Below are 19,354 nucleotides of genomic sequence, written 5' to 3'. Positions count from 1 at the left end.
CACTTTGAACACACATAGAGTCAACATCTGAAACGGTCTTGGTGAAAAATGCTGATCACATATGGTGGGGATGAAGAAGAAGAAGAAAAAAGGTTCAGTTTTTCAATGGTGGGGATGAAGAAGAAAAAAAAAGGTTCAGTTTTTCTGCGACGTACTTGGCCTTTTGTTTTGTGGCCGATGACTTATTAGTGTGTGCAGGGGAAGACTTTGCTTGCCCAAATTTATTTCTTCTTTCAAAAACTTTAGTTTAAATCTCTGTTTCTTCTCCATCACTTCACAACGAGCTGGAACTCGATAAATGTATGAAAAGTGGTTGCACCTTGTCAACACAGCACTCACCAGTAATGAGGCTAATGAGTACTTGATGACAAGTAATGTAACGAGTAACATCAAAATGCAAATGACGGATCATATAATATAATTACGCAATTATGTCATACACATCAATATTTATGGATTGATGTTAACTTATTCATTGCTAAGTTGCTAACCAGCCAGCTAAAAGCCTAAAAGGGAAGGGAGTAGGGGGAGAGGGTGTTCTACTTGACGAGGCCCAAGTTGAGAATGCCCCAGGAAGTTTGAGGCCATGATCTTTCTTGGGCCTTCATGAGCAGAACCCTGGCCCAAGCAATCCACCCTTGCCAAGACATCCTCTTGTCCCAAGAACTAGCCCATTCCAGCAAAAGCCTGAGCCCAGTCTGAGCTTCTCTCTCAGCCTCCTCGTAGTTGCCCTGCGTCAGATAAAACTGAGCCAACACCACATGCGGCTCTCCCATGAAAGGGTTCTTCTCGATGCAACTCTTCAACAGTGAACCAGAATCAGAAACCGAATCACAAACAGCCTCCCAGTAGAGGTCCCTGGCAGCTATCTGGTCCCCGGCATCCAAAACTCTGGTGCAATTCTCAAACACCGGCGGCACCACCAGCTCCATATCTTCGTCTCGAGACACGTCAATGTTGACATCATCACCTCTCTGTCGGATAAACAAAAGCTCCTCCCTGCGGAGGAGAGTGTAGAGAGCACCCATCCTTGAGATGGAGTTCATCCAAAGGCCAGGCTTGCCATCGCCAGGCCACAGGGCTCCGTACGTGTTCCCTTTGAACTCGAGGCGCCCGTCTGCGTTGTCAAACAGCGCGTCCTGGAATCCAAACAGCTGGTCGCTGAAGTCAGCCATCGTCATCATCACGAACGTCGCGACGATCCGCCTCGAAACCAACACGTCTTCGCCGGTCTTTATGTGCTTCGCTAGGATCCCCTCAGCAGGAACCAGCCTCTGCACTTTCTTCCTCCAAGCGCTGTTCTCGTCCTGTTCGGATTCGGATTGTTTGAGATGGTGGCGGAGCTCTTCGTCGGTGTAGTGGAAGAGGAGGTCGTCGTGGATGAGGGTTTGTCTCGGGACGATGCAGAAGAGGTGGATCAAGCGCTCGGCAGCGTGGCCGACGTGGGAGCGGACGACGTCGCGGCCGGTGGAAGGGTCGAAGATGGCGAGGTTGACGTACGAGTTGGAGTAGGCGGAGTGGAAGAGGCCGCAGAGGCAGACGGGGTCAGGGGCCTTCCATATTTTGAGGATGCGGTAGATGTCGATGAGGTGCTCCAGAAATGTGCCGTGCTTGTGCCAGCACTCACCCGCTCCAACTGACTGCAGGACTCGTACTAGCTTAGGCAGATTCTCGTCGATCGACTCCAGCTCACCGCGCAAGAATGGACGGGCCAATTCTAACACCTCCCCCATCTTCCAACTCTCAAAGAGCAAGACTGCTTTAAATGGGGGGGGCGGCTTGAAGAGACGTAATGGGGGTAGTCTCCTGTTTGGAGTGGAGCTCCTGTTCTGGCTAAAAGATAACGTGTTTCCATCAACAACGATAGTCGATAGTCGATAGATGACATACGGTACCGTTTGTTGCCTACGTTCCTGCCAAGTTTATGCACAACGATTTCTGCGTCTCGTGATCTTCAACTGTGTGTGGGGAACTGAATTCCTATACTTTTCTATCACCCTATGCCAAGTACATTGAATGATTGAAATACTTAATTTACCACCAAGGCACCAACCATGATGAAAGGAGGCCCATGCCACCCTACAAGAAGAAGGCACTTGAGGAAAAGGGGGATCACGTTCGGAGATGGAGCCATATGACTACTTCTTGGAACATTTAGCCTTAAAACCAGTAACAAGTTATTTTCATCAAACAAAACAATCCTTGAGTCGGATCCTATACTCTACTTTTGACGATTTAGAATTTCAGATAAATGCCAGTAATGTCATATCCAACAGAAGTACAGAACTACAACGTAATTGGCAAAAATAATGTGTACTGCAAAGTAATTGCCTACAATAATGTATTGCTGATCAAAAAGGTTACAAATGTGTTCCTACCAGCCACTCCAATCATTTCTCATGGTCGGGAATCATATCCAGTGCCTTCATAATGAAGGAATAAGTGAAGGCATCTTCCTCAAGCTTCTCAAATCTGCACCAAACAAATAATAGTTGAAGAAACCTATATTAGTTCGGAACAACGAGCATACTGAACTGATTCAGTTCACTTTTTTGTAATCACAAGTAGTGAACATGCAGATTAGGCTACCAGCAGCATACACACACACACCTTGCCTTTTATATTAGGTCTCATAATATTACACACTTGGATACTAGAAGAACAAAATCAGTCTTATACTAGGTAGCCAAGATTGCCATGAGAATAATGTTTGAAAACCTTAATCCATATGATCAAATTCTAGAACTTTGCACACATAGTGTCTCCAAATATTTAACAACAGGAAGCTACCTATAAGGAGGTCACTATTGTTATCAGAAAAGAATGAGGTTCATCTTAAAAATAAAAAGGTCGATATAAATCACCTAACATGTTGTGGTTTCGTTATAGGCATACATGTGCATACTAAGATATTGTTATATCCAACAATAATAACAGCAAAACAAATAAAAAAGAGAAGTGGTAACCAACAGAATATTTACCTCCCTGACTTTGAGAAATGCCCAGCACCCAGTTCACATTTAAACAAAAGGATGTTCTTATCGGTCTTCAAGTCTCTTAACTTTGCCACAAATTTAGCAGGTTCCGAGTACATAACACGAGGATCTGTTTCAATAAAATCCAGCATTTCAGATGGATTGACATCAGATACAAAATAAGAGAACAATACATCTGTTAGCTATATAATAACTTGTAATCTTCTTGTCCACTATAAAGGGAAGTCTCATCCATGGAATCTGACCATCGAAGAAACCTCATTCTCAGATATCTAAAACATTATTTGCTGAGATGCTGAGGATGAGTAATATTATGTTGCCTTGCAATCGCAAAACAAAACCTTAATTTTCTTTTTCTTGGCTTTTCTGTTCCTGTATTTAGAATTTTATATTCTATGTAATCGCCTTCTGTTTAGCTTTGATTAATGCATCAAATTATGTCCCTAATTATCGTGAGACCTTTTTTTTTTGGTTGAGAATCATAATTATAGTAAAACCTACTTAAATAAGAACGAGTTACTTTTACCAGACAGCAGGCATTATGTCTCAAGTGTAAAGGAAATGTATAAGGAGGATGTCTTCTTTTTGAGAAAATAAAATACTAGATTATGGGATATCTCCAAAACATATAATGTAAATGCAAATCATGTCTTGCATTCTCATAATAGATAAACTAAAGTTTACACAGGCAAAAGACTTAGGATCTTGTGCGTACCATTTAGACCAGCAGTAACAAGAATATTTGGATAATTTTGAGCCTTAACCTGCATGAAACAATGTCAATAGATCACTATGGCAAAAAAGTAATTGAAGCTTACAATTCATAACATAGAAGTTTGAGGTGAAAATAACATATCACTATTTTTTTTTGGGTGCTGCTAAATGTACCCAGCAAATTTCTAAGTAGACCCAACATTCAGTTTTTATTAATAACTTTTCAAGATTACCCTTGTATATCAAGGCAGGCACCCAGCACTCAAACTACGCATCAGACTTCCTGAATCAAAATCAAGAAATCATCTCAAGTGATAGAACACAAGCTTAAATGTCAAACCCAGTTCACAACTCATTTGCTTCTCATTTGCAAAGGTAATCAAAAGGTCCCAAGCCATATGCCCAGTGCCTTCATCATCATTTCACAATTCTGCCAAGTGCCTTCATCATCATATGCCCAAGCCAATTTTGCTTCTCGAATTGCTTCTCCAATTTTGCTTCAACATGATTTGCTAGGATCCGATTTGCTATTCCCTCTTCAATGTCATTTGTAGAAACCTCCTTAACCTCATTTGCAAGTCCCTCTCCTATATATATCATTCCCGAATCCTTCTCCCACTTCATTGCTTGGTCCCTCTCTGGCCAATATCAATCCAAGTCTCTTTCTCTAAATCTAAACGGCATTTTTTACCAAATCTAAGAGGTACAGAGTTTGAGCGGAAGTACAGAGTTGATGGGTGTGTTTATATTAGGGGTATTTTCGGAATATAGAGGATAATTTTATAAATGTTGGGTTTACATAGAAATTTGCTGGGTACATTTAGTAACACCCTTTTTTTTCTTTTTTCTTTTTCTAGTAGAACAGAAATGGGAGACATACTTCAAAAGATGCTAAATTATTTATAATCAAGCTAAGGATAGTGAATGAGTTTTATTGTCCTCACATTATCAACAGGGGAATATGACTTCATGTAATAGTAGAACTCTTCTCTACGCGGGTCGCCCCATTCCTGCAGAAATATAAGTTATTAGTGGATAGGTGAATATGAAAGCCTGCAACTCATGAAGACACTAGCAGTAAGCCAGGAGAACGCAGCCGATGAAAACTGATTTAAATTATAAGACAGATGGGGATATAACTAGAGTCAATGATCGTGTCACTTAATCAATAGGCCACATCCATCTAAACTATCTTTTATTTACATATATATCAGGATCAGAAATTCACATTATAAATCACTCTTTTTGAAGATCAACACTATAAAAAAAATAGACCAAAGATTATAATAATCTGATAGTATCAACTATCAAACAAACTGACGAATTTCAACAAATGGTCCGTTTGTTTGATCAACTCGATTATCAAGTGATCTCCAGTTTGATTGATTCTTTGCGAAGTCAATCTTTAAAGAGAATTTAGATTATGAAAAGTTCCGATCATGGAGGTATGCAATACGATGAAAAAACTAAGAGAAGTTTGGACTGTGTGTCCAAATTGATTTACTTTTCTGTGAAACCAAAAAGTATCTAGAAAGTGCTTAACAATAAAAATTGACAAAGAACCTAGAAAGTGCAAAAACAAAAGATACATATAAAGTTACAGGATCTAAAATAGGAAAGATTTATTAATAAACAACTGTTCCTATATAACATTATTATCTTATTTAATCTGAACTATATGGCTTTTATTTTAGACCTCATAAGGAAAAAGAAGAGTACCTCCCACTCTGAAGTTGTGAGAGGGATTGTTGGGTCAAGCATTGTAGTCAGAACGTCAACAAAAGGAACTCCAGCAACAGCAGCTTTGAACAAATCAGGTCTCATATTAAGAACAGCACCAATGAGCAATCCACCAGCACTCCTTCCATGTATACTTAATTTTTCTTTTGAACCATATTTCTTTTCAATCAAATATTCAGCACAGGCAATAAAATCTGTAAAAGTATTTTTCTTCTTCAGTAACTTCCCATTCTCATACCATTTCCTCCCCATTTCACCACCACCACGAATATGAGCGATAGCAAAAATAAAACCCCGATCCAACAAAGACATCCTTGAAGCTTTGAAACAGGCATCTACGCATATCTGTAAACAAGATAAGGCCGGAGATTTAGAGATACATGCGATGAATAATTAAAAACAATTTTAGCAACCAACTAAACTAAATTCAACAACTTGTCAGTTGTTACAAGTAACACTACAATGCTGTAAAAATCGATGCCAGAAGAGTATGCCCAAGCTTCTGAGAAAATAACTGTGCATACTTTATTCTATGAATTCTTTTGTTACCTCGTAAGAACCATAGCCATAGAGTAGCAACGGATCAGATCCATCAAGCTTAATGATGTCCTTCCTGTAAACAATTGATATTGGAATCTGAGTACCATCTGTAGCAGTAGCCCATTTCCTTTCAGTAACATACTTCGATTCTTCAAAACCCCCCAAAACCTGAGATTGCAATAGATATTGAATAAGACAATGGTACTGCACTATAATATAGAAATTCAAGTCTAATTAACAATAAGAAAGGGGCAACAGTAGATCGGGTGCCAATTATCTTAGGAGTTAGAACAACACTGTACAGCTGAATCATTTCCCTAACACTTGTCTTTCCAACTCTCACCGTCTCTCACATCGGATGAATCCCATTGTATAATGGATCTCGCCACAGTGACAAATATTAGGAACAAATTTATAGGTAAAGTAGTTGAGTTTAAGCATCTACCAATAATTTCATCAGTTTTCCATAACGACATGATAACAGACTAACAATACTGAAATGGAAGTATAAAAATAAGACTATAACAATACTACATTATAACTAACACTTCTGGCAGCCAGAATGCAATTTCTACTTTCCCATAAAATCAAATTATCAAATCAATAAAAACCAAAATGCTACTCACAGTTTCGATCTTCTTCAGAACAGAAATGCCAGTCTTCATATCATAATCATATTCAGAGGGAGGTGTTTTCATTGAGCTATAAGAATATCGCAAAATGCTGGAACTATATTCTGATTCTGATGGCTCTACAGAGTATGTGGGATCCGAAAAATTAACAGCTTGACCACCCTGAAGTCTTTTGAGGGGCTGTCCAACATCCGGCAGGTTATAGATAGTGATTTTTGGTAGGCCGTCTTCACGCTCATATATAACAAGGTGATCATTAAAAAGACATAGATCCTGAATTTTAACACTAAAAGATAATTCCAAATTAGAATGTTTTGAATGCATAGAAATTATGTCTCCTAAGAATAACTAAGGTCATATATCTTTGGTCAAATAAACCAAAGATACTGCCCATTCTGAGCAAAAAAGGTGGAACGAACATGTATGTGTAAGCAGTAATTGGACAAGATGGCAGGTGATAGATAGTGACTTTTGGTACACCCCCTTCATGCTCAATTATCTCACACTGATCAATGAAAATATGTGTTTCCTGAATTTATACACTGCAAAATATTCTAAACAAATAAGCAACAAAAAGATTTTGGATGCTAATAACATTAAAGGTCAAACTATACCAAGGATACTTAAACACATCTCACTCGGTCCATCATTAGATGTCTATTATAAGAAGTTTAAAAACACAAAAGAAAACATAGGAAGTGATATTATGCTGCCGGTGCAAACGACTTACTAGGGATAAGAATTCAAAATTTGATTATTACCTCTCCCTGTGGGGAATGAGAACTGTAGTTTCAGATGTATTTTCCACTGGACATGCAATAACTTCAGAATTGAAAAACTGATCACTTCTCCTTTTTATAAAAAAATGATTTCCTCGATGGCTAACAGATGTATCAATGCCATCTTGACGAGGAGTCAGAACCACAAGGCCACCTTCAGGCCTCAAAGCATCAAGGTAAAAGTTGAATCTTGTAGTTTTACTTTCAGATGCAACAAACAAGAACCTTTTGCTCTCAGAAGCCTGAAGTTCAATAGAAAACATGTCGTCCTTTTCATGATAGAGGCAGGAGTCAGTTGACTGTTCTGTTCCCAATTTATGCAACCATGCCTGATAAAAAGACGGCAAGCTGAGTGTATGTAATGATTGTTTTATGCATGAATAAAAGCACTGCCTCTTGGCTCACCAGAATAGAGTTTAGGAAAATGATTAGTTAAATATATTGCAGAACCGCTTGAAAGGAAGTTGAGTAGGTGTATGAAATATGACATGTCATGAGAAACAAAGGAAGGCTATAGCAAACCTTGTCAGGCCGGAGAGTGGCATCCATTGTGACATAAGCCAAAGCCTGGTCGCCAGCCCATTCTAGATAGTTAGTTACATTGACTAGTGGTTGACCCACAGGAGCGCCAGTGTCAGCATCAATGACATAAACTGTATAAATTTCATTTCCTTTGGTATCTTCTGCATATGCCACCAGTTTGTTATTTGGACTAACCTGGGGAAATTTACACATATTTTCGCAGTTAATACCAAAAACAAGCACCAACATATGGAGGGAAATGAAGCAGCAGGAGGATTACCTTAAATGCAGCAATGCTATAATAGGCATGAGTTTGAGCCTTGATATTCTCATCCAAGATTACATGCTCGGGAGGAGCATCAGGTCCCATGGGCATGGTGTCATACACAGAATGAGGAGCCTCAGTGTTTGGTACTAAGCGTCGACAATGCTGTACATACTCCTGACCTTTCAAGGTCCTAGTATAGTAGTAGTAGTGCCCTTTTCGCTCAGGTGCAGAGATATCATCCTCCTGGATCCTGCCTCTTATCTCACTATAAAGCTCTTGTTCAAATTTCTTAGTTCCTAAGGATAATATTATGCTATCAGAGTTGAATCAAAGGTATTGCTACAGTAGGTCAAAATGCGAGGGAGAATCGGAGGAAGTGTAATACCAGACATGTGGAAATTAGCGTAGTCGTTCTCCTGTTGAAGATAAGAGAGGACGTCAGGGTCGGAGCGAGAATCGTCGCGGAGCCAATAGTAGTTGTCCACTCTCACGTCGCCGAACAACTCCATCTTATGCTCCACCTTCTTCGCCACCGGAGGAGTCTCCATCTTCTGGCTCATCATCGCTGATGACGTCATCGACGACCGCACGGGGACAATTGCCGTTGCCGACGACACGAGTTGAACAGAGAGTGGCAAGTTCACCAACAGATGCCTTCTCATCACCATTCTCCTCATTCCTTCTTATAGTTCCTCCGCCGACCTTCCTCCATGTTTCGCTTACAATGTCTATAGTCGCCAAATTCCAGTTTTACCCCAAAGAAAATTACCATATGTTCCATCTATTTACTGGTTACAATTAGATTAGTGTCTTCTTCGACCTACAGCCACAATCTTTATTTGTTTGATCCAATTGCATCTCCCCATTTCATGGGACATTTATCTCAAGAATTGAAGTCACGATCAAAACTGTACAAGCAAATTCTCAACTCCAAGTGGTGACAACTAAAGAACAAACTGCTAGTTTTGCTGCGTAATAGAGTAAGAAGTGATGAATCCACAGACAAAGTAAACAAACAAATGTACCGGGAAATTGATTAAGAATTGAATAACAATTAGCAACCTAATACACAACGGAGGAATGTCAAAATGTCAATAGCAGCCAGACCAGATGGGTAACCTCCAGCCAAGTAGAAGGGAGATCCACCAGACAAAGACATGTTCAAGGCTCTTCTCTGTTACAGTGCTCTCAACCACCTATACCAATACTTAAAATAATTATACAAATGATGCAGCCATTCAACTCCAAATGATCATAAGAAATAAGGCACTCCTGTTCTTGGTCCTCTCATCTGGTTGTTCTCCTCTGTTTCAGTGAAAAACTTCACTTCTCTCTCCTGTTTCATAACACATAAGATTTAAGTATCACCAACAGAGAAAAATTTACGTACTCCACGATATTAACACAAGATGAGTATACTTGGTTTGGCCTTCAATGCAGGTTCATGAAATTTTCTTCCTATAGAGACACTCTATGAGCACTCTCTTATAGTAAAGCCCTCGTAACTAATTCTGACCTGATGTCTATCACAGAGCACTGATTACTACTTGATCACTTAATGTAAGTTATTCTTATGCCATTGCCACATGGAATGTGAATATATCTCATTACAGGTCTCACCATAACAAGATGTGTAGTGACTTATTTAACATTTTCAAAATGATCGATAACCAAGAATAGCTAGTTTGGAAAATTAGAAGTGGTCATTGCCAGTGCTAATGATGGTAGCAGACAGATCCTAAATATCATACAAGTGCGAATTAAAAAGTTCCCTAAATTTTCAGCCAAACAATAAATAAAAGTAGATGAACTTGTAATGTTTACCATATTCTCGTTAAAACTTAAAATTGAAGCCACATTCCCACAGCGGTAACAGTAATTTGGTGCAGACCACACCTGCACAATTCAAGAACCGAACCAATCAATTGGTCTCATCTAAATAGTTTACAACAACACGGTAATAAAAGGTTCAGAATCTCACAGTTACAAGGCCTTTATCTTGAAACATGTACTTAAGACCTTCTTGAACAAGTTGGTGTGCCCGACAAACCAGATCAAGATTATTTATGTGGTTGAACTGCAAGAAAGGAGCAAAATTATTTCTGTAAGGTGAGATTTAAAAGGCAGGGAACAAACATAGTTAATTGAATTTATGTTCCTTACCTCAGAAGTGACACGAGACCCAAAAAGCCAACCTGCTCCACGTGGACTTACTGCCCATGTTTCAATATCTTCAGGATCACTCCACATGAGATCACAAAATGGCCCCTCATGTGGAATTTCACAATTTCGCTCAATAACCCTTATCTGTCAGGATAGTGTATGAAAATCATGATGATCACACATGGGAATGAATGATTAGCCTAGGCAACCGAATATGATACGAATACAAAAATATTAATTACATATATTTGAAGACAAAGACAAATAAATGATGACCCTAAAGAATGACATGAATGGTGCAGTGTCTTATGTTTGTGGAGAAAAGGTAGTTTGAATATGTAAACAACATAACTAAGAAAATTCATCACGCCATTGCCTGAAGCCCTTATGCTTATTTTTTCTCTCTCTTTCTTCTAGGGAAGAAACAAGATTTAGTTATAACAATGAGAAAAAGGAATGAGCAACTGATACAGCACCAGCAAATCGAAAATGCAATACTACCAGTAATTCAATTGCAGCGGTGCGATACTGATGAAGTTTAAATACAAAATTGAGAAGAGATTACCTGATCAATTGTCCGAATGTCAGGAGAAAGACCACCATGGACACATAGCACCTGCAATCATCCAAATAAAATTTTACAATAAAAAAAAAGGACTCACGCAACCAATACCTACATAGAGCCATTAACAGAAAACTAAATTATTCGTGCATATATAGAGAGAAGGCAGGAGAAGTTTACAGTTCCATCTATAATTGCTGATAGCGTCAGATAGTCAAAAACATCTGTACAATAGCGCCATGCGTTAGCATTTCCATACTTCCTCTGGCATTCATCATAAAAACCATATACCTACCAAACACAGAAAGTATATATGATAGATCAGACAGTTAATTACATTCGATGAGGGAAAAAACCACCAAATAAGGTCCCTTGTCAGAACATAAGGAAGAAATCGTAAAGATGCCCTGACCTCCAATGGAGATTTGGAACGAGAAAAAAAAAATAATATGCAATCTCTGATAGCACTATCAATAATCAAATTCATAATAGCATCTCCAGTCAGACCAGAGGCTCCAATGATATTTAAAGTTTCTTCTTAGTAAGAGCCCCAAAGGACCATAGAAGTAAATCCCAGATGGGATTTCTACTACCTTCCCAAATAAAGCAATGATAACAATTGACCCACAGAATCTCAGATTTTCAGGAGTTTCCTCCACCCAAATTCCTACAAGAGTTCCTAATCCCATTATTCATTTATTCTTTCTGTCTTTCTCCAAATAAACAGATTTTACAGCAGCAGAAGGGTTCCCATAGAAGAGGATATGCAACGAATATCACTAGAAGAAAACAATTAGATATTACAAAGGGAACTCTACAAAGGCAGAGAAGTTAATGTGGAAGACTATATAATATACGAAAAGACAATGACTTAACTGAAGGACTGTATTCCTTTGATCCTTAAAAGTGATACCACTCCTCTTCTTCATATAAAATTTAAAGATGATTTCTTCAAATAAGACACAAGATTTATATACTGAGATGTAATTCATTCCTCAACACAATGTTTTCCACACAAACATCCTACAATTGTATCCATTTAATTATGACTCTGAAAATGACAACCTAGTAATCTCTTTGCATTAATAATCGAGTAATGCCTCAAGAAGCTCTCATGTCCATCAAGTTTCTGAAATCAAAACAGTATGACTTCATTCTAACCATCTTCAGAAACAGTTTACAATCAGTATAAAAGCACACCTGGGTAAGTTGTCTGCTTTCGTGATTACCACGCAAAAGTGTAATGTTAGCTGGATATCTGTGGGCATATCAACAATTAAAGGAACATTAGTTTCTTGAATAAGCATGTATCTCACTTTTGATTGCGAAAACAAGGAGAAAATAGAAGAATGTTAAAAGTTCATGTATAGAACACAAAAGTTACTCCTTATGACATCTAAAGCATCCCTTCTCAGCTAAGGATACATGGCAGAAGGAATATTTCTTAGGCACAAGTCACCGTTCAAACTTCAAAGCATGATCTTTATATATTTAAACTTTTACAACCACACAAACTTATATTAAATAACACGTTCTTGCAATAATGTGCTCAACATAGAATCCATATTGCAATTATTCTACAGCATAAGAAGGATCATAATAATAAGCAGCAACAAGGATGTGTTTCTATATCAGCGGTTATGTATGATTCTTTTCCTCTAACTAATTGTACCGTAGAAATTGCTATATAAGTTATAAGTTACTGCATTCTTTCTGATCATTTGAAATTTATTACTCGTCCAAATGAAATGTAAATTTCTAAACACAAAATTTGAGATGTGGTAGACTTCTGGGTCTCTTTGTCGTTACTGAAATGAACATTTTAATACTGAATAAAAGACAACCTGAATCCATAAAACTACAGTATGTATAACATGATGCAGAATAACAAGAACAAAATAAATAAAGGAGAATGTGACTGAAACATGTACATGACAGCAGTTTAACACCCATGGTTCCACCACAAGTCCAAGATATAAATATATACCTCGCCTTAAGAAGCAATAGGATAGTGAAAACTTCAAGACTATTGTAGCCACGATCCACAAAGTCGCCCTGCCAAGAAATGGAAGAAATCATGAACACCTTGGGAAACATTTTAATCAATGATGCAGTGTAGAGACGCAATGAAAACAGAGAAGCATACCATGAATATGTAATTAGTCTCTGGTACATGGCCTCCAGTCTGGAAAAGTTTCATTAGATCGTGAAACTGACCATGAATATCGCCACAAACAGTAACAGGACTGTTTACAGGCTGCACATTGGACTCCTCAATGAGGATCTCTTTTACCTGTGAAATGTTGCGACGACAGTTCAGGATAGTAAAACATATATACCTCCTCTCCTCCATGGAATCATTCACAGTATCTCTAGGAGCAATCACGATAAATCAAAAGAACAGATATAAAAGGCACACCCAAACAAGTGCATAGATAATTAGGCGCAATTTCGTTTCCTAAGAGCAAAGATAAGTATGTTCATCTGATTAGGCAGTTCTGCCAGGTAGGGTCATGAAATGAAATCAAACAAACTCTATGCTGCTACAAGAGCTCAATGAAAAATCATTTCGCTTCAATTTGTGGTGAAATAAAGCATAATTAATTTTGAGAAAAGAAAACAGTAACATCGACATCGAAATCGGACGAGAGAGAGATGATAAATCCCAATCTGGATGCAAAACCCTACAAGTAAAGAAAGGAAGAAGAAAAATACGAACGTATTCACAAAGAAGTTGAAGCTCGTCCTCCAAGAGATGCTGGCCTTCCTTGACCTTTGAGATCCACTGGTCCAAATCCATCTCTTCGCTCTTGGCTCTTCTCTTCGTTTAGGGTTTTCAGCAACAGACCCAAAAAGAGAGACGACAACTATGAAATTTAAAACCAGGGTGCGATGGTGGTCGTATCAATAACAAATCACCAAACAAACGGATGAGATCTGCGTCTGCCCTTTCTTTATTTTCATTTTGTTTTTATCAAAGGCCAGAGAAATGTTTAGTCTAATGACACTTTTGCCCTACATTTTTCACTCTTTCATTTATGAAACTGTCGAATAGTATTGGAAATGAACTTCTTATTCTAACAAACATCAACTAACAAAGAAAACTACTTTAATGACCACTCAATTTACTTTGAAGCAACGGTAACATAATACACAAGTTACTAAACCTGTAACACGAGTACATATCATAATTCTATAATACGGTTTTCATGTGCTCGAGGTGTTGTCCCGCCTAAACACTTATTTTTGATTCTTTATCTCTTTGGTTATATGCAATTTGTTGTATGTTAGTGTCATTTGATTCCTTGTTTGATTCTTTTTTATGCGCTTGAATAGTTTATATAATCTTTTGTATAATTTGATATGATCGAACTAACCATTTATAAGTAATATTTTATTCATTATTTTTCGTATGTGGGATAATTCCACTACAACAATACTAGTATGCACATGGAATGAATTGACAATCCAACATATACATTGGAAATTAGGACAACAAAAACCAATGTTTCACATTAGACACTTGGTGATAATTCAATCGGGTCATTGACAATTGGAGACGTAATTAGAAAGAGACACGCATCAATGAGCGTGATCACAATTTAACCACTTATAAGGTGTTTAGTTTTAATCAAAAAAGTGTTTGACTCATCGCTACAATTGGGTATGAACTGCCTACTTATAAGTCATATTGTATTTGTGAGATATTTCCTCCCCGACAATCACCGAGTAATCTAACTACTGAAGAATGAATCGTACCGAATTAAGTGCAGCAATAATTTATTAGATTTTTTTCTTTTTAAATAAAAGCGAGCATATAATCATTTATATTACCATTCTGAAGGCATAATATCATCACATGATTATTACATTATGAAATTTTCGCTCATCTGATATGATAATATGAGCTTGGCCGACTTAGAAAGTAATTACCCTAAATCCTACACAAGGATAACTTTAATTGAAAGCTTTATTCATCGATGCGCTCTGTACTCCATAAGTCCAGATTCCACCATTATCGAGGTGTTTGATAACCCTCTTTGTTGGCAAGCTAACTAAAAAGACGGAGCAGCCTAAAGCCCGACCTCATCGATCCCAATAAATAGGCCCTGCTGATTGGTATCCAGCCCACACCGTCCTGTTTGAATCGTGGTTTGCATGTAATCGTACTACCTCGGCATTGCAAAAGAGCCTAGATCCGAATTGACTACCATCCATGCCTTTCTTCTAAGGAAAACCACCACAGATCCAAAGATAGACTCGTCGAGTACCACCCGTCCGACAGTAATACCTCAACAACAATACAACCGACTTTAATACCAATATCGGCCCTAATTAAACAAATTTAACTCATAAAAGACTCGTCGTAGCATTTTAATTAAGAAAACAAAACTATATACAATATCTAACTTAACATAGGCCTCGGCCTACTTCCGTAACTTGTTCTAACTCCTCCGACTTGACGGTGAAATAGAAAAAAAAACAATGAAGGACCTACAAGAAAAAGCTCGCGGAAAGGACATTGGGAACAATATATTTGGGGATTGCAAAAGTAAGTAGAGCCGAGAGGCGGTGATGGTGCAGTCATCTTCTTCGGCCATAGACTCTTCCAATATTGGGTTTCAGGTACCCACTCCTATTCCTAACCGTATAGTTTCTATTTATTTGTGGTGTTGCTGATACGTTTCAATTTCAATGCCAGCTTTTGAAGAAACGGGTCTCTAATTCTCAACCTCTCTTTTGTCTGCTGTGAACTTGTTGTTGGAATTTGTCTTTCTATTATAATTTGTGGGAAACCTTGTGTCTCTGCATACAGACTGATCTACAAAGTTTATTGTGTTAACAGGGTAGGTTAGAGCCTGGGCAAGCTTACTTGAAGCAAAGCAAACGAGGCTTAGGAGCAGATGCACCAAACAAAAGATCGTTGCAAGTTTCAGAAAACGAGTCTAGTGGAATGTCTGAAAAGGTTTGTATTTCCAATCTTCATCGTTCTTGTTCTGATTGTAGGCTGCTAACAAATTGTGTTATCAACAAAGATTTTTATTTTATTTTTTATTTCTTAATAAATTTTGGTTGGGGGATCAAGTGTATAAATAAGCAATCTAAACCAGACCATATTCCATATCTACGTGATAAATGAGCATAAACTCTTTGCAAGTCCACGGGAGAGGTTGTGAAAGTTGTGCATGTAGAGGAGAATTGGCAAAAGGAGAACACAATCCATTACAATGCGCTTGGAAAGCTGACAGCTTACTTATATCAATCTTTCTTTTCTTTCATCCTCAGAACATTAACGGCAAGAATTGGGTTCAGGATGAAGAAATGACGGCTTCAAGTTCATCAACAACCATTAACTCATCCAATATAGGCTTTCAGGTATCTACCATTTAATTTATATGATTTCTTTATTATTTTGTGCTTCTGGTTTGATGATGTAACCATTTACTTGTGACTGGTGGTATGCAGCTATTGAAGAAACATGGTTGGAAAGAAGGAACTGGTCTTGGCATTTCTGAGCAGGTAATTACCTTATATTAGTATCATTCTAACCCTTTTTCTATTTACTTTTTATTCTCTCAAGTGATTTAAAGAAACAATACCTCATCATAGATGGATTCTAGGTTTTGTCACTATACAAATTGAAAGGTAAATATCCTAGTGAATTCTAATCCTAAGTTCATTAAGTTCATGAAACCTGGCCTCTGTTTAAAGCAAAAGTTTTCTCTCTCAGATACAACTTTTTAAAATTCAATGAATAGCACCTAGACCATCATGTTATGCGCCATGTGAAACATATTGAAGTACGGTAAGGGGTTTGCTTATATTTTCTTTGATTATCTTATGACTGTGCTAATGTCACTAGTTTTCTAGATAGAATGTTTAACTAGTATGTTTAAATGCAAGCAGGGAAGGCTGGAGCCTATACAAACGTACTTGAAGAATAATAAGCGGGGACTGGGAGCAGATAAAGTACAGAAGGTTTTAAAGCCCCCTGATCCTTCTCCCTTGAATGAAAAAAGTGGCCAGGTGAGTTCATCAAAATGTGTAGAAAATAGCAACTATAAATATAAACAGTCGCTGGTTTTGTGCTCGTGGCAATGAAAATATCTAGAAAGGTATGATGCTATTAAATCTATGAATAAGTATTGGATTGAGAACAATACCTCGATGAGAAGCTTCTCAAGAGAGGATCAAGTGGACCATATGTAAGAGGCCAAAAGTATTGATGCAGTTTGCAAATTTTCTTCCTTAGACATAACTAAACGGTAGCAATAACAGTTCAAGAATTACTGAGAAAAAGGAAACTCTTGGGGTATCTTACTTGTGTAAAGATCTTGGTCGTAGAAGGAAGAACAAAGTTTGTGTGACCATTTAATTGGCCACACGCCTGTCACATATATATATATATATATATATATATATATATATTCTATAAATTTGGTTGTCTTTTCTTTTCTTATGAGACAGGGAAATAAAGATATTATTCTTGAATCTATTGTTTACACCGTAACCTGCATCTGAGTTGTGCTTTTTAACAGTTGTGTTGGTTTTCAGGAGCTGCATAAGAAAAAATCCAAGGGACTCTCAAAGAAGATGAAGAAGATGCAGGAGTTAGAAAGTAGATTACAAGAGAAAGAATTTGAGCGAGCCTTTTTCAGGGAGTTCTGGCCAGATAATGTTTGACATTGCCTTCTCTATTGTCTTGTCCAACAACTTGCTTATCAAATTGTACAGGGATTTACTTTTCCTTCCTTTATTATGTAAAATGTATTTTCAACTCTATTGAATCTGCCAATAAGAGCAGTATTGTACAATTCTATGATGCTAAATGAATTTGCCACAAGTTTGAGTTTCAATGTTGAAAGTACAGTGTTAAGAGGCATAATTCTAAAGCTCATTTTCGCCTGTACATATAGCAGAAATTCATGTCGGATTGTAGTTTAGTATTTTTGATTTTGTAACATTAAACCCTAAACCCAAAGCATTCCAACAACTTCTGCTTGCTGAAGTGGTTACTATAATAGAGGGTCACTGCATATATATGCTTTACAAAACTGTTTGAAAAATAAGAAAACTTCTATTTATGAACAAGCTAATGAGTAAAAATGTATCTACCTGCATGGAAAGATTTTCCAAACAAGGTAAATAGAATTTCTGGAGAAACTAACTCTTTAGATACAGGACCTGTACCGGTACTAATGTTCTGGAATCTAAATCCGTAAAAAGATAACACTGGACAGGGTTATGATTTCTTTTTCTTGTTATCCTCAGGTTTGATGAGTTGGACAGGAGCTGCTGGTATGCGAACCCACCATTCTCTAATCCGCCTCACCCACTTGTCACTACTTTCTTTCCTATATGGCATTTCCCTTGTAAAAGCCTCCAGAAATACTAGCAGGATTATATACCTCAGAGGCACAAATGCAAACGTTGCCGCCATGAAAACCAGCAGTATAACAATCTTGTCTGTTGCCTGTTAGTAAAGCAAACAGTAAACATTTAAATTCAAATGAGAGATTCTTAATACATGTTGAATCTGTTGATGTAACCTAGTGAACATAATCATGACTCAATTAATCTATGGGAAAGGATTCAAAGCATCGACTTTGGTGCAAGTATTAAGAGCAACATCAGCACTTGTATCTTTTACAAGGTGAATAAGTGTGACTCCGACACATACCTGAGGAAGAACTGCAAAAAGGAGGGCTCTTATCTTCAATAGGATAATATTCCCAGCTCGAAGTAACGCTTCCACTTGAGTGATAGCTTCTTGTAATGACAGTAGCTGTTCTACTGCATTGTTATGGGGAGGTGTTATCCTGAATGGTTCCAACGGTTTACCTCTGTTGAAATGCCTGCACCAGAGCATGACGACTGCAACGCATACACAAACAGAGGGCAATACGTAACTGAACCAACCCCTGTACACCAGAACCAACAGCTTTATTAAATCACTTATGTTTATTCAAACTAGTGCAAAGTATTACTTTCAAGAAATGCGGAAAACAAAATTCAAATACATGTAAATTACGACGCTAAACATGATGAGATGAATATATACAAGTTTCAGAGCATAAACCTACTACAGAGATAGAATGCAGAGAAAATGTGCTAATTAGAAGCATAGTAGATTCTGAATGTCAAAAGTTAAAAGGAAATTCCAAGGGGGGCCCACTTTAGACCAAAGCTATGTCTGCAAACAGGAGATGGGTATGTTATGGAATAAGATCCACAAATAGAAATCCAACAGCAGGAATTACCTTCAAAAGAGGCAAGAACATGATGTTCTGCAAAAATGTCAGCAGATACACATGGAATATGCAAGCCAGGCATACTCATCTTTTTTATAAAAAAATAAAAATAAAATAAAAATAAAAATAAAAATAAGGGACCAAAGACATAAATCAATTTCCTGAATAGATTTTTTGCATTATTAT

General features: G+C 37.6%; 5 protein-coding genes across 7 annotated transcripts in view; 1 reads left to right on the top strand and 4 right to left on the bottom strand.

The window, feature by feature from the left end:
• Nucleotides 1-192: 192 nt before the first annotated feature.
• LOC101307392 lies at nucleotides 193-1,733 on the bottom strand. Its single transcript, XM_004297664.1, has one exon. The coding sequence runs from the start codon at nucleotides 1,731-1,733 to the stop codon at nucleotides 540-542; it is 1,194 nt and encodes a 397-aa protein (XP_004297712.1). The 3' UTR covers nucleotides 193-539.
• A 513-nt stretch (nucleotides 1,734-2,246) lies between these two features.
• On the bottom strand, nucleotides 2,247-8,888 carry LOC101305937 (protease 2-like). The gene is made up of 11 exons (XM_004297659.1): nucleotides 8,577-8,888; nucleotides 8,204-8,487; nucleotides 7,924-8,118; nucleotides 7,384-7,730; nucleotides 6,617-6,908; nucleotides 6,000-6,158; nucleotides 5,430-5,795; nucleotides 4,655-4,720; nucleotides 3,712-3,760; nucleotides 2,982-3,105; nucleotides 2,247-2,472 (listed from the first exon to the last, which is right to left on the bottom strand). Exons 1-11 carry the CDS (start codon nucleotides 8,866-8,868, stop codon nucleotides 2,391-2,393), a joined length of 2,256 nt encoding a protein of 751 aa, XP_004297707.1. The 5' UTR covers nucleotides 8,869-8,888; the 3' UTR covers nucleotides 2,247-2,390.
• A 254-nt stretch (nucleotides 8,889-9,142) lies between these two features.
• Nucleotides 9,143-13,833, bottom strand: LOC101305656 (phytochrome-associated serine/threonine-protein phosphatase-like). The gene is made up of 10 exons (XM_004297658.1): nucleotides 13,636-13,833; nucleotides 13,063-13,209; nucleotides 12,904-12,971; nucleotides 12,117-12,174; nucleotides 11,097-11,207; nucleotides 10,920-10,970; nucleotides 10,355-10,498; nucleotides 10,173-10,268; nucleotides 10,016-10,087; nucleotides 9,143-9,527 (listed from the first exon to the last, which is right to left on the bottom strand). Exons 1-10 carry the CDS (start codon nucleotides 13,714-13,716, stop codon nucleotides 9,444-9,446), a joined length of 912 nt encoding a protein of 303 aa, XP_004297706.1. The 5' UTR covers nucleotides 13,717-13,833; the 3' UTR covers nucleotides 9,143-9,443.
• Nucleotides 13,834-15,400: 1,567 nt separating this feature from the next.
• LOC101304960 (G patch domain and ankyrin repeat-containing protein 1 homolog) lies at nucleotides 15,401-17,774 on the top strand. Of its 3 annotated transcripts, none has more exons than XM_004297657.1 (7): nucleotides 15,450-15,542; nucleotides 15,619-15,633; nucleotides 15,763-15,882; nucleotides 16,203-16,292; nucleotides 16,383-16,436; nucleotides 16,824-16,943; nucleotides 17,456-17,771. In XM_004297657.1, exons 1-7 carry the CDS (start codon nucleotides 15,492-15,494, stop codon nucleotides 17,480-17,482), a joined length of 477 nt encoding a protein of 158 aa, XP_004297705.1. In that variant the 5' UTR covers nucleotides 15,450-15,491; the 3' UTR covers nucleotides 17,483-17,771. The 3 variants fall into 3 exon arrangements, with proteins under 3 accessions (XP_004297704.1, XP_004297705.1, XP_004297703.1); XM_004297655.1 differs by having other exon boundaries at nucleotides 15,456-15,542; nucleotides 17,472-17,774; XM_004297656.1 differs by lacking the exon at nucleotides 15,619-15,633 and having other exon boundaries at nucleotides 15,401-15,542; nucleotides 17,472-17,774.
• Nucleotides 17,775-17,972: 198 nt separating this feature from the next.
• Nucleotides 17,973-19,354, bottom strand: part of LOC101304666 — a 5,153-nt gene continuing 3,771 nt past the window's right edge. The window contains exons 9-10 of the mRNA XM_004297654.1: nucleotides 18,598-18,838; nucleotides 17,973-18,390 (exon numbers count right to left, since the gene is read on the bottom strand). Of these exons, the coding sequence (XP_004297702.1) occupies nucleotides 18,160-18,390; nucleotides 18,598-18,838 (472 nt within the window). The 3' untranslated portion in view covers nucleotides 17,973-18,159. The remainder of the gene's footprint in view (nucleotides 18,391-18,597; nucleotides 18,839-19,354) is intronic.

The sequence above is a fragment of the Fragaria vesca genome, linkage group LG4, assembly GCF_000184155.1.
Source record: "Fragaria vesca subsp. vesca linkage group LG4, FraVesHawaii_1.0, whole genome shotgun sequence".
Classification (NCBI taxonomy): domain Eukaryota; kingdom Viridiplantae; phylum Streptophyta; class Magnoliopsida; order Rosales; family Rosaceae; genus Fragaria; species Fragaria vesca.
The sequence above is the reverse complement of the archived record's forward strand: the minus strand, read 5'-3'. Positions and strand labels throughout refer to the sequence as shown.

Bases quoted from the DNA above. Each gene is read 5' to 3' on its own strand.
- LOC101305937 (XM_004297659.1), bottom strand. From the start codon at position 8,868: ATGAGGAGAATGGTGATGAGAAGGCATCTGTTGGTGAACTTGCCACTC. The intron at 7,731-7,923 runs GTTTGCTATAGC...TCTTTTTATCAG, and splicing joins CCACTCTCCGGCCTGACAAG to GCATGGTTGCATAAATTGGG. The intron at 6,909-7,383 runs GTAATAATCAAA...ATTATCTTTTAG, and splicing joins CTCATTCCCCACAGGGAGAG to TGTTAAAATTCAGGATCTAT.
- LOC101307392 (XM_004297664.1), bottom strand. From the start codon at position 1,733: ATGGGGGAGGTGTTAGAATTGGCCCGTCCATTCTTGCGCGGTGAGCTG.
- LOC101304960 (XM_004297655.1), top strand. From the start codon at position 15,492: ATGGTGCAGTCATCTTCTTCGGCCATAGACTCTTCCAATATTGGGTTT. The intron at 15,883-16,202 runs GTTTGTATTTCC...TTTCATCCTCAG, and splicing joins CTAGTGGAATGTCTGAAAAG to AACATTAACGGCAAGAATTG. The intron at 16,437-16,823 runs GTAATTACCTTA...AAATGCAAGCAG, and splicing joins GTCTTGGCATTTCTGAGCAG to GGAAGGCTGGAGCCTATACA.
- LOC101305656 (XM_004297658.1), bottom strand. From the start codon at position 13,716: ATGGATTTGGACCAGTGGATCTCAAAGGTCAAGGAAGGCCAGCATCTC. The intron at 13,210-13,635 runs GTTCGTATTTTT...AACATTTCACAG, and splicing joins TTCAACTTCTTTGTGAATAC to GTAAAAGAGATCCTCATTGA. The intron at 12,972-13,062 runs GTATGCTTCTCT...ATTTCTTGGCAG, and splicing joins AGACTAATTACATATTCATG to GGCGACTTTGTGGATCGTGG.